The sequence below is a fragment of the Schistocerca serialis genome, chromosome 4 (genome assembly GCF_023864345.2).
Source record: "Schistocerca serialis cubense isolate TAMUIC-IGC-003099 chromosome 4, iqSchSeri2.2, whole genome shotgun sequence".
Taxonomy (NCBI): domain Eukaryota; kingdom Metazoa; phylum Arthropoda; class Insecta; order Orthoptera; family Acrididae; genus Schistocerca; species Schistocerca serialis.
Window position 1 is genome coordinate 418,896,199 of NC_064641.1, and position 18,027 is coordinate 418,914,225.

Here is an 18,027-nt window from a genome sequence, read left to right on the forward strand (position 1 = left end):
AATAGTACCCTTGTACTTCTTGGGGAAGAATTACACTCCAGTTCTCAGCAAAATCACAGTGGAGCACTAAATATAGTTCTTCAGCCTGTACACAACCTTTCACTTCTGCAATGTGTTGTCGTTGCAATTTCTTCAGATGCTGGTGTGTCACTGCTTTCACTGCCTATTTACCAAGTTCATCAATGAAACTGTCAAAGGCAACAGTTTTCTTAATTAGTTTATTTTCCTCCCATGTCACATATGTAATTTCTGCATGGTTATCTGCTATGTTTTCAAGGGCAAGTGCCTGTAAAGACAGTCCTCCCTTTCCAGGGCAGTCACCACATTCTTGAAACAAACAAGTCTCTCGCTTTAAGTCACAGACTACTAATGACTTCACATGGCAAACCAAGGTGTCATAGGCCTATGTCATGTTCTCCAGTAAGTTCTTCAAAGTTACCACACAAAGTTCAAAATTCGTGCAGTAGACACATAAAGAGACATCTCTAGGTGCGCGTGGAACTACCCACTTACGTCATATTGCTAAAATTTTGAGATTCCAATATGTGAAGTTGTATAGTTGCTCCTATAAATTGCAAAAAATCTTTAATACTGTTTGTCATGTACCTCTTCATTTTCACAACTTGTTGACCTCCAACTGTTAGAGTTATAGTGTCTTTTTTGTTGGCACTCTGGCGAGAACAGTCCCATTTATCTTCCAGATAAAATGACTGCACTATTTGAATTTGAGCTGCTTCTGCAGGATGACCATAATAGAGATCTGGTCTTCCAAAGACTCCTTTTACAGACCTCACATTTCTTGATTTGTCTACTATGTACTCTGATACTGATGGAACATCGTTCAAAATTTTTTTGTTTGAAAACGTCTTTGGAATAACAGTTAAAACTTGCACCTTTTCACTGTAGAATGCACAATATTCAACAGCTGAATTGATATTCGTGAAAAATTCCTGGCAAGAGGTGCAAGAGTGCTTTGGTTCATTTTCTTATCAAGATGCAATTTCTACTTTGAAGAGTGTGGTCAGTTTTCCTGCAGCATATAGCTTTAGTATTTTCTCTGTGCTTTCTTGATGCATAGAGCTTATGACTCGACTTCACTGACCACAGTTTCTTAACAGGACTAACACCTACATTTGTAATTGACTGATTCAGGGTATTCAATTCTTTGTCTATTGATACAAAATCTGCACCATGGGAGGCTTCACCTTGTTCATATACTATCGTCGTCATTATTCTGTCAAAACATTTACAACACAAAAAGTTGTCACTGGAAACATCTTAACTTTGATACTGAGTCTTCAAATGAGAACACTTATTCACAACCTGAACAAAGTGTTTTTTTATTTGCCTTATATATCACTCTTTTATGGATATGCAAATAGTCAGCACACTTAACTCTCCTGTGGCCCTAGTCAGAAGACATTTCAAACAGTCCTTTTCACAAAACACACTGTAACTGTGTCAACTGCCCAATTCTTCATGAAAACACAGAACTCACTGGGAGGTCTCATGCTTAATAGAAGCCTGTTCAATAAACAAATTAGCACTGAACAACTACAATACAGAAACCTGCAATGAACAACCACAACAAAGAAACTGACAAACTATACACATCAAAAAATGTTTTGCATCACCCCAGTTCCCAGAACTCCTGAGGATAGATGTTGACTGTGCATATTGTATCACAGACATGGTCCCTTTGACTGTTCAGAGATATCACTAAACCCACCTAAAGATGTAAACAAGCGTGCATGAGCAGCACCTATTTGACAGTGGGGGTCCGACAGCTGATCAGTTCCAGTCATTCCACCAGGAAGGAGGTACACATCTCTTGTGGTCTGTAGTTCAACCATGCCTAGATGGTCAATAGTGCAGTACAATCGCATCCACATTGTTACCTTGTGCCAGGATGAGCTCTCAACAAGGGAAGTGTCCAGGTGTCTCAGAGTGAACCAAAGTGATGTTGTTCGGAGATGGAGGAGATACAGAGAGACATGAACTGTCGATGACATGCCTCACTCAGGCCACCCAAGGGCTACTACCGCAGTGGATTGCCACTACCTATTGATGACTCAGAGGAACCCCAACAATAATGTCACCATGTTGAATAATGCTTTCGTGCAGCCACAGGATGTCGTGTTATGTCTCAAACTGTGCACAATAGGCTGCATGATGCACAACTTCACTCCTGACGTCCATGACGAGGTCCATCTTTGCAACCATGACACCAAGCAGCACCGTGCAGATGGGCCCAACAACATGCCGAATGGACCGCTCAGGATTGGCATCATGTTCTCTTCACCGATGAGTGTCGCATATGCCTTCATCCATACAATCGTCAGATGTGTTTGGAGGTAACCCAGTCAGGCTGAACACCTTAAACACACTGTCCAGTGAGTGCAACAAGGCGGAGGTTTCCTGCTGTTTTGGGGTGCCATTATGTGGGGCCAGCGTATGTCACTGGTGGTCATGGAAGGCACCATAATATCTGTATGATACATGAATGCCATCCTCTGACTGATAGTGCAACCATATTGGCAGCATATTTGCAAAGCATTCATCTTCACGGGCAAAACTTCGCACCTCCATAATGCACATGTTTCGAATGACTTCCTTCAGGATAATAACACTGCTCGACTAGAATGGCCAGTATATTCTCCAGATATGAACCATGCCTGGGATAGACTGAAATGGGCTGTTTATGGATGACGTGACCCACCAAACACTCCGAGGGATCTATGTCAAATCGCCGTTGAGGAATGGGACAATCTAGACCAAAAGTGCCTTGATGAACGTGTGGATAGTATGCCACAATGAATACAGGCATGCATCAATGCAAAAGGACGTGATACTGGGTATTAGAGGTACCGGTGTGTACAGCAATCTGGACCACCACCTCTCAAGGTCTTGCAGTACGGTGGTACAACATGCAATGTGTGATTTTCATAAGAAATAAAATGGGTGGAAATGATGTTCATGCTGATCTCTATTCCAATTTTCTGTACAGGTTCCAGAACTCTCAGAACCAAGGTGATGAAGAACTTTTTTGATGTATGTACAACAAAATGTAAGAAATATCTGCAAAAATGAAAGTGAAAAGAAATAACTGCAACAAAGAAAGTGATAAGAAATAACTGCAACAAAGAAAGTGATAAGAAATAACTGCAACAAAGAAAGTGATAAGAAATAACTGCAACAAAGAAAGTGATAAGAAATAACTGCAACAAAGAAAGTGATAAGAAATAACTGCAACAAAGAAAGTGATAAGAAATAACTGCAACAAAGAAAGTGATAAGAAATATCTGCAACAAAGAAAGTGATAAGAAATATCTGCAACAAAGAAAGTGATAAGAAATAACTGCAACAAAGAAAGTGATGAGAAATAAACATTGTAAGAAAGAAGTTTGTAAAAAACAACTTCTTGGGGGGGAAAAAAAAAATAAATAAAACCCTGTCCAACTTAAAAGTGGAAGCTCTCCTATACAAAGAATTTAGTACCACATGGTACTAATCAACAGAAAAAAATCTAACTGTTCTGGACTGGCATTTTTGATAAATTAAATTTTTTTCTCTCAATTATAAAAAAAAAAATTCAAAAGGCGACAGTAAAAGACCTTTGGCAAATATGTCCAAATGGAGGATACCATTGCGTCATAAACCAATTATCTCACAAATAAAAAAACTCCAATAAAATATCTAGAACTGATAAAGAGATACAGCATTTTTAAAAAAATTCTGAAATTCACATCTTTAAAATGGTGTTCACAGTATCATCTTTGGAGGCCTGTATCTTGGGGCAGGATTTTTTTTTGGAGAAAACAAGAAAATACATGGTTCTTACTTACTCCTGAATTTTAACAAATGCTAAATTCAATAACATCCAAGACTATGAAGGTAACCACCTCCTGAAGTGATACGGATTATGCCTATCAGTATCCACCATGCTAAGATACCTTCACTTTTAAGGGAAAGCACTAGACAGAACAGGCAGAGGATAATCATAAAACTATTGATTACTAGTTTATTAAAATGTGTAAACTGAGGTAATTTTATGCAGCCTCACTTAGTGTAAGTCTGACACCATAAAAACTTTCAGCTTTAATTCATGGCAAGTAGAATCTGAATTTTGAATTATGGTTTTTAGGGTATACAAAATTACCTCCATGTTGGTGTTCCATAAGCATTTTAATGATGATGCAGAAGAAATGCCTCTTAAATGTCTCGCACCAAGTGATTTAACAGGTAAAATATAGGAATATTGATACTTCCATAAGTAGTAAACTTTTGCAGCACTGGCACCACAAAACTGTACGATTCGCTAAATTAAATACAAATAATAATAGCTATTCGAAGTTGGCTTGCTAAAAACAGATTGTTATGGACATTCAACAGGACCTGTTTACCTCTGTACTATAGCTTGGCGTACTTTATAATTTTTGCACACTAATTGGAAGTTGGACTTTAGCGCACTATAGTGCTTAGTGCACAGACCTTTCATGTGCCCATGAAACCCATATTAACTGTTATTGTAATTTCGCTTCTGTAAAGTTTGTGATTTCCTTAAAGCACCAAGTAGTTTTGTAAAATTAAACTTATACATTACGCACTACGCGCTAGGGGTTTAACTGTAATTGCACGTTTCACTCATGCTGCAGTCTTTCGGATAAGATTCTGCAACTACAAATGTCATAAGTCATTTGTCTAGAATTCTGTTAAAACCGTTTCCTAAAAAAGTAGTTATAATATACGAATTACCTGATCTCTGTACTAACCATTGACAAATACACATAGCTTGCATAAAGTTCCATATTTATTTGTTTATTAATGGCATCTTCACTATCTTTGTGAAAATTCTGACGAACTTGACTCTCTGTCATTTTCTAGCAGAAGTGTTATTCGGTGTCTGCTAATCAGAGAGCTACTTTGATCCGTGACTCGCCTATGGGCTCCCAAACGTCAAAGCGTCAACTGTACTGCTCAGAGATATTGTGTATCAAACCTACAAGGTTCTAAGTTATACTATATAGACAAGCTGTCTCTGAACTGGAACAATTTGACAGTACCGCAGCATCGTGGGTACTGCATGTGATGCGAATGTTGGCAAACCTGACAAGTTTCCTCCCCACTGCTTGTATTGGTTTCTGTAAAGTAAATAAACAAATCGGGCAGGTGACAATACAATGTGTTTGCTGAAATACTCATTTTAAAATGGTCGAGGTTGGCTTGAAATTGTTGGTCGTAATTTACAGTGTGTTTACACGCTGTTTCGCAGTCACTCACTGGGTAGTGACCGAAAATGGACGTATACAGGCCCAGGTATATCTAAAATAACATCGTTCAAGAAGTCAAGTTTCACACCGTGGTTTATATATCATTAAATATTGCAAAATACCGACAGTTCTAAAGATTCCAAACACAATGATACTTTTGTTGTTGGTGTGCTGATATACGGTAATAAAATATCTGTCTGTAACTGTAAATGCATTTCAGCTAACACACTATTTTTCTTTAAGCTTGATTCAGCATTCCATTTGCGACGGCCATATGACCTTTTTGCTCTGCTAGAACAAGAGAGTAGAGTGCGAGCAATTGATCACCTACATCATGATTTAATTTCCCGAAAAGCGGCAATTGACAGACACTGGGCGAGCCTTGAGGGAGCAACTGACATTGAGACGCGCTTTTACTCTGAAGATAGTGATTGTATTCGTGCTGGCCGTCGTTTAACAGATACCGACTTATATGACAGTGCATTAGGAGACCTTAAAGAAAGAATAAGGTAAGAAGTTATGGTTCTCTTACCGAGTTATGTAAATGACTCCTCGTGACCCATTTACGTGTTTCGAATTGTAGATTGTAAGGGTACTCTATTATAGCAGCGCTGCGAAAATAACAACAGTCATCCTTAATATTATTCACTACAAAACTGTAGTGAAGAATTACATGTGTAATATCTAAAAAACAAATTCGAAGACTGTTCTTAAGATTGGCTGACGATAAATTTTTCTCTTTACACAATTTGCTTTATTAAGTTACAGAACGTAAGTAACAAACACGATATTTAAAATGTCTGTTTCTTAATTTTGACACCGCTACATTATCGAGAAAACTTTAATGCTACTTGCAGGATTTTTTAAATTGTTGAACTTATTTAAAAAAGGGCAAGATTTCAAATTTTCACATACGATAGTTGCTATATGGTTTACAAATCTGTAAATTTTTGTGGCCTTCCAAACCTACCAGTACCAAATGTTGCCTTGTTCCATAAATCAACTATGATGTGTTTACAAATAAAAATGTTTTATTCCACGGTATTTGTGCAAATGTCAATAACAACAAGAAGTTTCCTAATTGATCAATTACAAGATAAATGAACTATATAGTTCAGTGAATGACAAATAAATAATCAAACTGATAACTAACAATAAGTTCATGAAACAGTAATAAAATAGTTGCACAGTGTGGTATATGTATGGTGTGCAGTTAATGTATAGTTCATTCTCACAAGGAAAATGGGTCATTTGTCACATACTGTACTCAAGGAACTCTTGAGCAGAGTAAATTTCTTTACTTTTGATCCACCTCAATAGACTAGTTTTAAATTTATTTACTGGCACTATGTAGGCATTTTCAGATAGCTAATTTATTGAAGTAGACAGGACCAAGATATTTGTAGCTGTTATGTGTCTTTGCAAGACTAGCATATGGTATATCAATTGTATGTCCACTTCTTATGTTAGGGTCGTGAACTGTTCTCCTTGTCAAATTTACTCAGATTCTCTTTAATGAAGACAAGGCAGTTGTAAATATACAGGCTAGGCACTGTCATTATATTTAGTTTCTTAAAATAACCTCGACATGTTTCCAATGGGCTAAGTTCTGCTATGCACCATGTGGCTTTCTTTTGCCATTTAAACACCAATTTTGAGCCAACAGAATTGTCCCATAATAGTATTCCATAAATCAGTGCGAATGGAAGAATGCAAAATGTGCATATAACAGAAGTTCTTTACTGACACTGCTCCTCAGCTTGTACAGCAGATAGATGGCACGTGCCAATTTGCCACATATCTTCCCTGTGTGGATATCCCAGCTGAGCTTTTGATCTATATAAAATCCTAATAATTTTACTGTTTTGTTATCATGACTGGGAGCATTCAGATTGAATACAATAGCTTCAGTTTTATCATCATTCTTCTGCAGTACATTTGTCTCAAACCAAGTAGTGCACCTCTCCTTTGCCACTGCCATGCTGTGTTGCACATTTTCGAGATTGGCATCACATGTGATGAGTGTTGTGTCATCAGCATATAGCACTGCATCACATGATACAACTGCAGGCAAATCATTTTTATAAATAATGAAAAGGAAAGGTCCAAGAACAGATCGTTGAGGTACGCCCTTTACAACTGGGAGACATGCTGACATTTGATTATTTACCTTAACTAACTGTTTTCTATTGTCCCAAGTATGACTGCACTAGGCATAGGTCATTCTCTCTCACTCCATAGTGCTAGAGTATTTTTCTTCTTCTTATTTATTTATTTATTTATTTATTTTTTAACGAGAGTATTGTGGGACACCATATCAAAAGCTTTCCTGAGGTCCAACAGTGTTGCACAGATAATATGTTTATTTTCAAAACAATTGTATATTTTTGCTACCATGCTCTCGACTGCTTTAACTGTAGAAAGGCTGGATCTGAAACCATACTGTGCCGAGCTGAGTATATCATTACGTTCAAAATATTTACTCATCTGTTTATGCATGCAGTATTCTATTATTTTTGATATTATGGGTATAAGTGATATTGGTCGATAGTTGTCTGGCTATGCTGTATCTTCTTTCTTATGTGCTGGTTAAACTACAGATATTTTTAAACATTCCAGATACTTACCTTCATTTAAAATTTTGTTGATTATTTTAGTCAATGGCATTACAGTTTGATTTCTGATATATTTAATAACATAATTTGAGAGACCATAGTAATCCTCTGCTCTAGAATTACTGAGCGTAGCTATTGATTCATTGACCACCTTCTCAGTTACACAAGTCCAGTGAAAGCTGTGTGTCTGCTTATGTTCATTTCTGGCAACAGTGCCTCTGCCTTACTCACTCTCCATTATGCTGTTATCTGATTGAGGACTGGTATCTTTATCATCACAGTTAGTTTCTGTTTTAATAATTTCCCATGCAGCTTTGCATTTATTTACTGAATTCAGTATGTATGTATCATTTGCTTTGCACTTAGCTGCCTTGGTTTCAGACCTGTAAATCGTTTTCACTTCCATGTACATTTCCTTGTCAGCATTATTGTGCTTGGACCTATTATGATTCTTATTGTACTTAGATGTGGGGTTTGGTGTAATGATTTAGCTTTGATATTTTCTTGCATCGTTTAGGACAACATGCTTCAAAATTTTCAGTTAACAGTTCTAGAAATTTGTTAGTTGATTCATTTGCATTTGCAGTGTTTATTATTTTATCCCATTTTATTAAATTCAATTTACTTATCAACTTGTTTAGCATTGATTCATTAATTGGTCTTGTAGGTTTTCTACAGTCTGTGGAAGTTTCAGTTGCTTTACTGTTAAGAGTTTTTCTGAGCCATAGTCCCTCATGATCTGAAATGCCTAGCTTGATTGTGCTGTATTCTGTTTTGTTTAGATGAAAATTACACATTATGTTATCTAGACATGCTTCCTGTCTTGTGGTTTTGTCATTTACACAACTGAAGTTAAGGGTCTTAATGTATTTAGCAAGTGATCAACCTTTCTATTCTTAAACCTAATGTCTATATTGATATCACCAAATATTAGTATTCTGTAGTTTTTGTATTTGAGTAACAACAGTATCAGGTTCTCCGGAAGCTCCACAAACTGGTCTTCATTATGTTTTGGGGGGCAGTATATTGAAGCTTTTAAAATTTCCTGGTTTGGCAACATGATGGCTGCAGCTTTAAATTTTGCTTCTACGAGGTGCTATCCAAAATTTTTGGGACTGGTGCTGCCATCTGTTGAAAACCTTGCATTTGGACTAATGGTCACCATCACCCTCAAAGTAGTTCCCTTCCGCACGTACACCGGTCCCAGAACTTCTGACACTGGTCAAATGTTTTCTGGAAGTCCTGTTCTTTGAGGGTGTTTATCACCACCAACGATGCTTCTTGAATCCTCTCTACCAGCGCCATTTCAACTTGAGTTTCAGTTTTGGGAATAGTGCGAAGTCACAAGGTGCCAAATCTGGCGCGTACGGTGGGTGTGGTACAACTGCCATGTTGTTTTTTGCCAAAAAGGTCCTGGTGAGCAAGGACATGTGACAGGGCGCATTGTCGTGATGCAACAGTGAGTTCCCTTGATGCCAAAGTTCGGGCCGTCGCCGCCGCACGTTTTTACGGAGCCACTGCAAATCGTCACAGTAGTACGTGGAATTCACTGTTTGGGTGGGTGGGATGAATTCTTTGTGCACAATTCCCTTGGTATCAAAGAAAATTATGAGCATGCTCTTCACTTTGCTCTTCACTGTCTCACTTTTTTGGGTCTCGGAGAGCCCAGGCGCTTCCACTGGGCCAATTGTTGCTTTCTCTCTGGGTCATAACCATAAATCCACCTCTCGTCACTGGTGATAACCTGTGACAAGGAGGTTGGATCATCAGATGCGGTTTGACGAAGGTCTGTGCACACTTCAACACACTGTGCCTTCTGATCGGCAGTCAAGATCCTTGGCACAACTTTTGCAGCGACACGATGCATGCCCAATTCATCAGTCAACATTCATTGACATGCCTGTAACCAATACCCACTTCATCCACAAGATCTTGAATGGTTCAACATCGATTCGCACGAACCAATTGTTGATGTTTGGCAACAATGTCTGGCGTTTTGCAGCTAACGGGCTTTCCAGTGTGAGCCTCATCTTCGACATCTGTACGGCTTGCCCTGAACCGAGCATGCAGCTTGCCACTCAAACACACGTATATGGCTCATGCTCTGTCTTCCAAACATTTGTTGAATCATTGCAAGGGTCTCCGTATCACTTTCCCCGAGATTCACACAGAATTTGATACAAATGCGCTGTTGTGTTCGCAGATCCATCGTAAAATCGCCGTACACCAAACACAGAGTATTTTGGAAATCACTGTGGACACGCAACACGTCCTCCCAGGTGAATGACACTCCGCACACTGACTCAGCAGATACGCAGCCCTCGCCACCTAGTAGTGCAAAGATCTACTACTCCTAGTCTCTAGATGGCAGCACCAGTCCCAGCAATTTTGGATTCCATCTCATATGCACAGTCCACTTACATCTATAACTTCATGGATTAAGTTCACACTCTTTTTAACATATACAGATACACCACCATGTTTAATACTTGTTCTACAGTAGCTGCTTGCCAATTTGTATCCAAATGGTACACTTAATTTTAGTTCATCATCGCTAAGCCAGTGTTCATTTATTGAAATCACAGTGCTGTTTAAGTTTTCCAGCCAATACTGTAGTTCATTAAGTTTATTCTTAAGAGACTGCACATTAGTATGTAAGAACATTACACTTGTACTTATCTTACTGTGGTTTTCCTGTAGCCCTTCAGCAAAAAATCAGTGAGATGGAATGGAACGTCTGCTTTCTTCTTCCTCAGTATATGACCATTTGATGGGTTTTCCAGTGTTTACTGCTCCTTTAGATGGCATGGTGGTGAACTTCTTGTCTTGTTAAGGGGATGAATGGCTCCTATTACTTTTGCCACTGTTGATGTTGTGTTTTCTATTATTGGTGTTGATTCTTTTCTTGTCGCCTGTGTTTCTGATGATAATGATTCTGGGGATACTGCTGCCGCTGGTGACTGTGCTGCTGTTGCCAATGGTGGTTGTGGTTCTGCATCATATGTGTGGAAATAGAAAGAGAACAAACATTGACAATAATTATTTTGCATATGTTAATTTTGTGAAATGTAGTTTGTGCTGACAAAATGATCTGTAGAAAATCCTGAAGTCTAGGTGTGGTAGGAAGCAGACAGTTTTATTATGAGTTGGTGAGGACAATAAATGTGAATACAAAGTTGTAGATGTGATGTGATACTGATCTGTAGCTTAGGTTGAAGTCAAAGTTAAGGCTGGAGGGTGATAGTTTGTTGGTGAATTGCCAAAGTAGTACTGAACACTTCAGTGAATTAAAATTTTGTATAGTAATATTTACTGGTAATAGTAATATTTACTGGTTCCCTCCCCATGAACCATGGACCTTGCCGTTGGTGGGGAGGCTTGCGTGCCTCAACGATACAGATAGCTGTACCGTAGGTGCAACCACAACGGAGGGGTATCTGTTGAGAGGCCAGACAAACGTGTGGTTCCTGAAGAGGGGCAGCAGCCTTTTCAGTAGTTGCAGGGGCAACAGTCTGGACAATTGACTGATCTGGCCTTGTAACGCTAACCAAAACGGCCTTGCTGTTGTGTTACTGCGAACGGCTGAAAGCAAGGGGAATATACAGCCGTAATTTTTCCCGAGGGCATGCAGCTTTACTGTATGCTTAAATGATGATGGCGTCCTCTTGGTTAAAATATTCCGGAGGTAAAATAGTCCCCCATTCGGATCCCCGGGCGGGGCTACTCAGGAGGACATCGTTATCAGGAGAAAGAAAACTGGCATTCTATGGATCGGAGCGTGGAATGTCAGATCCCTTAATCGGGCAGGTAGGTTAGAAAATTTAAAAAGGGAAATGGATAGGTTAAAGTTAGATATAGTGGGAATTAGTGAAGTTCGGTGGCAGGAGGAACAAGACTTTTGGTCAGGTGAATACAGGGTTATAAATACAAAATCAAATAGGGGTAATGCAGGTGTAGGTTTAATAACGAATAAAAAAATAAGAGTGCGGGTAAGCTACTACAAACAGCATAGTGAGCGTATTATAGTGGCCAAGATAGACACGAAGCACATGCTTACTACAGTAGTACAAGTTTATATGCCAACTAGCTCTCCAGATGACGAAGAAATTGAAGAAATGTATGATGAGATAAAAGAAATTATTCAGGTAGTGAAGGGTGACGAAAATTTAATAGTCATGGGTGACTGGAATTCGACAGTAGGAAAAGGGAGAGAAGGAAACATAGTAGGTGAATATGGATTGGGGCTAAGAAATGAAAGAGGAAGCCGTCTGGTAGAATTTTGCACAGAGCATAACTTAATCATAGCTAACACTTGGTTCAAGAATCATAAAAGAAAGCTGTATACATGGAAGAAGCCTGGAGATACTGACAGGTTTCAGATAGATTATCTAATGGTAAGACAGAAATTTAGGAACCAGGTTTTAAATTGTAAGACATTTCCAGGGGCAAATGAGGACTTTGACCACAATCTATTGGTTATGACCTGTAGATTAAAACTGAAGAAACTGCAAAAAGGTGGGAATTTAAGGAGATGGGACCTGGATAAACTGAAAGAACAAGAGGTTGTACAGAGTTTGAGGGAGAGCATAAGAGAACAATTGACAGGAATGGGGGAAAGAAATACAGTAGAAGACGAATGGGTAGCTCTGAGGGATCAAGTAGTGGAGGCAGCAGAGGATCAAGTAGGTAAAAAGATGAGGGCTAGTAGAAATCCTTGGGTAAGAGAAGAAATATTGAATTTAATTGATGAAAGGGGAAATATAAAAATGCAGTAAATGAAGCAGGCAAAAAGGAATACAAACGTCTCAAAAATGAGATAACCAGGAAGTGCAAAATGGCTAAGCAGGCATTGCTAGAGGACAAATGGAAGGATGTAGAGGGTTATCGCACTAGGGGTAAGATAGATACTACCTACAGGAAAATTAAAGAGACCTTTGGAGAAAAGAGAGCCACTTGTATGAATATCAAGAGCTCAGATGGAAACCCAGTTCTAAGCAAAGAGGGGAAAGCAGAAAGGTGGAAGGAGTATATAGAGGGCCTATACAAGGGCGATGTACTTGAGGACAATATTATGGAAATGGAAGAGGATGTAGATGAAGATGAAATGGGAGATATGATACTGCGTGAAGAGTTTGACAGAGCACTGAAAGACCTGATTCGAAACAAGGCCCCGGGAGTAGACAACATTCCATTAGAACTACTGACGGCCTTGCGAGAACCGGTCCTGACAAAACTCTACCATCTGGTGAGCAAGATGTACAAGAAAGGCAAAATACCCTCAGACTTCAAGAAGAATTTAATAATTCCAATCCCAAAGAAAGCAGGTGTTGACAGATTCTCTATATTGAGCAAGCAGTGAAGGAAACAGAAGAAAAATTTGGAGTAGGTATTAAAATCCATGGAGAAGGAATAAAAACTTTGAGGTTCGCCGATGTCATTGTAATTCTGTCAGAGACAGCAAAGGACTTGAAAGAGCAGTTGAACAGAATGGACAGTGTCTTGAAAGGAGGATATAAGATGAACATCAACAAAAGCAAAATGAGGATAATGGAATGTAGTCGAATTAAGTCGGGTGATGCTGAGGGAATTAGATTAGGAAATGAGACACTTAAAGTAGTAAAGGAGTTTTGCTATTTAGGGAGCAAAATAACTGATGATGGTCGACGTAGAGAGGATATAAAATGTAGACTGGCAATGGCAAGGAAGGCGTTTCTGAAGAAGAGAAATTTGTTAACATCGAGTATAGATTTAAGTGTCAGGAAGTCATTTCTGAAAGTATTTGTATGGAGTGTAGCCATGTATGGAAGTGAAACATGGACAATAAATAGTTTGGACAAGAAGAGAATAGAAGCTTTCTAAATGTGGTGCTACAGAAGAATGTTGAAGATTAGGTGGGTAGATCATGTAACTAATGAGAAGGTATTGAATAGGATTGGGGGGAAGAGAAGTTTGTGGCACAACTTGACTAGAAGAAGGGATCGGTTGGTAGGACATGTCCTGAGGCATCAAGGTATCACAAATTTAGCATTGGAGGGCAGTGTGGAGGGCAAAAATCGTAGAGGGAGACCAAGAGATGAATACACTAAGCAGATTCAGAAGGATGTAGGTTGCAGTAGGTACTGGGAGATGAAGGACCTTGCACAGGATAGAGTGGCATGGAGAGCTGCATCAAACCAGTCTCAGGACTGAAGACCACAACAACAACAACATTTACTGGTTCAGTGTTTTGTACCCTTTAAGATACTCATGAGTCATCAAAATAGACTTTTGTCTCTTTTTCGTGTTTGGCCTTCTCTTTCCAATTAAAACTGCATTGACAGTGAACAGTTCACTAACACTTGGTGGTATATTTGTCGGGATTGGTGTTGCTGATTTGGGCACAAATTCAATATTAGGTCTGTTTAGATATAGATAGCTTGAGAAAAAAGCAAGAATAAATGTAAATCACAAGTAGTTCATATCAGTGAAATATTTTCTCGTGCATTTTGAGCTGACAAATGAACTTCTCCATATCCAAATGAACCCCAGCTCACCAGTATTGAGCATAATATATTAAATCCTTATGTGGAAATTGTGTGCTTGATTTCTAACAGCCCATTTACCATGTTGTTGTCCAGGATGTACATATATTTAGTCAATTAATTTTCGTAATCTGTGATTACCTTTTTTGCAAAGTTATTAACTACACCATGTAAAGTGTCATATAATGGTTTATACACACTCTCTTGTTAGACAGTTTGATTTGAGAAAGGAGCAATATTTCAGAAAGCAATGCTTTTTTTCTGGTGAAAATAAGTGATTTAGCGGTACTCTTCCATATCACTTCACACTGTAAAATTAAATGGTGTATTACTGGATATAGGATTTGCCTGTTATGCAAATGGCTGGGGAAAAAAATGTTTGTACATAACAGGCAGACCGTATTATCCAGTAATTTTGCCTGCAAGCATGGCTACTAAACGAGATGCAAAACCAAATGATGAATAATGAAGTACAGTAAGTAGAAGAGCGATGTTTATTGCTTCTGGATACATGTTGCGTAATAAGAGAAATATGAATTTATGAGGAGGTATATCAACAGTCTCCCCTCCTCTCCTTACCACCACCAACCATGGACTAGCTGAGGCGAGGTGCCTTGTTTGCCTCTACAATACAGATAGAGGTGCAACCACATCAGAGGGGCATCTGTGGTGAAATTAGACGAAAATGATTCCTGAACAGGGGCAGCCGCTTGTCAGTACTAGCAAAGGCAACATTCTGACTGACTGACTGACTGATCTGAACTTGTAGCATCAGCCAACATGGCCTCTCTTCTGTCGGTTTAATGATATTGACTTACTTGTGGATAAAATAGTCCAGTGGTAAAATGGTCCTCTATTTGGATCTCTGAGTGGAGACTGCTCAGGAGGATGCTGTCATTAGGTGGAACAACATTCATTAGGTGAAACAAAAATGTTGTTCTGATGGTTGGATCATGGAATGTTAGATCTCTTAATCGGGTTGGTCGGGTAGGGGATTAGAATAGGTAAATGGGTAGGTTGTGAAGTTACATATGATGCAAAATAGTGACATGCAGTGGCAGGAACGAAGTGTCTTCTCGTCAGGTCATTACAAGGTTACTTATGCAGATTCAATTAGGGGTAATGCAGGACGAAGTGTAATAATGAATAAGAAAAAAAGGAATTCTGGTAAGTTATTATGAAAAGTATAGTGAATGCATTATACTAGCCAAGTAGACATCACAATAGTTCAAGTTTGTGTGTCTACTAGCTCTGCAGATCATGAAGAGATTGGAAAATGTGGGTCAGCAGAAGCGTCCGATTCCACCAGTCTGCTTTGATCCATGATGTAATGGTGTGGTGTGTGTGACCTCATTATGGTGTGGAGTTTTTTAGTAGATTGTGTTTGTAGATGTCATGTTGTTGTATTTAATGGTGCCCTCTGGTGGTGGATGTGGATGTGGGTGTGCTGAGCTCCACTTGTGGACTAGGTTCATTTGAGTTTTGGGTGTCATCGTGCTAATGTGGTTTTGAGTTTAAGTAGTTGGTGTGGTAACATGGGTTGTGGAAATGTTTTCAATGAGTGATTAAGGTTCTTTCTTGTTTATGTGTTTGACATATTTGTTAGATCTGGTTAGTTTGGTGTTTGTTGTGTGTAAAGAAGTCTTTAAATTGCTTTTTCGTTAGGTGTGGATATGACAGTGTATCATGATGTTCTAAGATGGGTGATGATATGATGTCTGTCATTCAGTTTCTGCAGAAGTTTGGTCTTATTGCTGAGTATGTTAGTTTTCATGTTTGTGGCATGGCATTGTGTGTGTGTGTGTGTGTGTTTATGCGCACATGCCTACATTGTACTGCCAGCTTTTGTTCGTAAGTAATTTTTGTTTTGGTTTTATTGTATAGTAATTGTGATATTTTGTGTGTTGTATATTTATTGTAGGTCATTTGTGTTTTAACTGATGGAGTGAATATGGGGTTTTTGGGTTTTTGAGTTTTTGAGTTGTGAGTGTTTGGTTCCACTTTTTGAAGTTGTAGGTGTTAGTTTTTTTGTTATTGATAACTGTGGTTGAGCTGTGTAGGTCAAGGGAAATGTGTGATTCCTGTGGTCTTATTGGTGTAGAAAATGCTGTAATTTAATTTTTTTTATATTATTTGTTTTGAGATGGTGCGGTGTTTTTTTATTGTTGTATATTTAGCTTGTCCCCACCCTAAACCCCCCAATTTTCCGCAGTTGTCCCATTAGTTTCATTTTATTTTTGAAGGGAGATGTTATTGTGTCATTTTTATTTTTGTTCACATTTGTTGGCATGTGTCTCTAGTGACATCATTGTTGTCATTTTGTATATGCTGGAAGTAGCCGTTACTGCCATATTGATGGCATCATGGGTCAAAGCAGATGGGTGAAATCCGGCACTTCTGTAAAGCCATAAATGTGATATGAGACAAAAGAAATTATTCCGATGGTAAAAGGGGATGAAAATTTAATTATGATGGGGGCCTGGAATCCAGTACTAGGAATAGATGAGAAGGAAAAACAGAATAACATTGACTTGGTGAGGGGTATGAAAGGGGAAACTGCCTGGTAGAATTTTACTCTGAGCACAATTTAATCATTCATGCGAAACTCGGCTTGCCCTTTTCTCAGATGATATCCTGTGAACTATGGCTGAAGGACAACTGGCAAATTCCATATTCATAGATTTCTAAAAAGCATTTGATATGGTGCCCCACTGCAACCCATTAACACATTGGCATACAGTTCTTTTATTGACATTGTTACACAGAAGTACACACATTTTTCAGTGAATTTCCTCATTTTTACAGCAACGTACTGTAAGCTGTATTAGAGCAGTCTGTTGTATTTCTATGTTACACTGTGAAATATGATCCTACGTAGTTTGTCTAAGTGTGGTGAAGCTTAAAACGCTTGTTCACGTGTAGGCAAATATTTCATTCTCTCTCAAAGCAGGATTCTCCATGCAGTCCTCTTTGTAACAGACCTTACACCTTCTAGATGGTGCTGCTTTTTTGTCAGTTGGTGTAATTTTTGTGGGGAAAATGTCCCCAGTACCCTCCTTGTAGTCTTAATAGATTTGTTCCTTGGCTTGGGCGTCTGCGAATCCCATAATCAGGATGTTTTTTGGAATTTGTTCTGCCAGCTTGAGATGAAAATCTGTGAAAGTCATTCTTCTTTTACTGGAGATCATCATACAGTGTACTATACTTGCATTGAGAATTTCCATGTCTAACATATGAAAATATATTTTTATATCACTTCACATATCTTCTCATGAGAGGATGTAATTAAGAGGATGTAATCAAAAACTGATCAGTTACATATGATTCTGATGGGTTTTGGCCTAGGGGTTTGTGAATAGTAGCATCTATCTCACCTTCAGTGCTGCTCTTGGTAATGTAAGGATTATTGCAGACATTGTCCCAGTTCCACACATCAGTAATTGTTGTTGTACCTGTTGCCAGCTCTGCTACACTGTCATGATAGTTGGGGGAAAAACTGCCTTTGTCAACACAACCACTGTTGTCCCTCACTTCTGATTCTGTGCCTTCACTGTTTTCAGACTCTCACCATCAGTATCAATCAGATTACTTCCTTCAAGAGATCAACATATTCTTTTGGCT

The 18,027-nt window shown here is 38.7% G+C and overlaps 2 protein-coding genes across 6 annotated transcripts in view; one reads left to right on the plus strand and one right to left on the minus strand.

The window, feature by feature from the left end:
- LOC126474996 (soma ferritin-like) overlaps positions 1 to 4,963 on the minus strand; it is a 79,009-nt gene extending 74,046 nt beyond the window's left edge. For all 4 annotated transcript variants that reach the window (XR_007586633.1, XR_007586632.1, XM_050102536.1 and 1 more), the window contains exon 1: positions 4,773 to 4,963. Coding sequence is in view for 2 of the 4 variants with exons in the window: in XM_050102536.1 (XP_049958493.1) it covers positions 4,773 to 4,877 (105 nt within the window). In the remaining 2 variants the exon portion in view is untranslated. The remainder of the gene's footprint in view (positions 1 to 4,772) is intronic.
- Positions 4,964 to 5,109: 146 nt separating this feature from the next.
- The window catches only part of LOC126474995 (tetratricopeptide repeat protein 17), a 337,167-nt gene continuing 324,249 nt past the window's right edge, over positions 5,110 to 18,027 (plus strand). Inside the window, exons 1-2 of one of the 2 annotated variants that reach the window (XM_050102532.1) lie at positions 5,110 to 5,316; positions 5,514 to 5,779. In XM_050102532.1, the coding sequence (XP_049958489.1) occupies positions 5,209 to 5,316; positions 5,514 to 5,779 (374 nt within the window). In that variant the 5' untranslated portion in view covers positions 5,110 to 5,208. The remainder of the gene's footprint in view (positions 5,317 to 5,513; positions 5,780 to 18,027) is intronic. The other variant, XM_050102531.1, reaches the window with a different exon arrangement.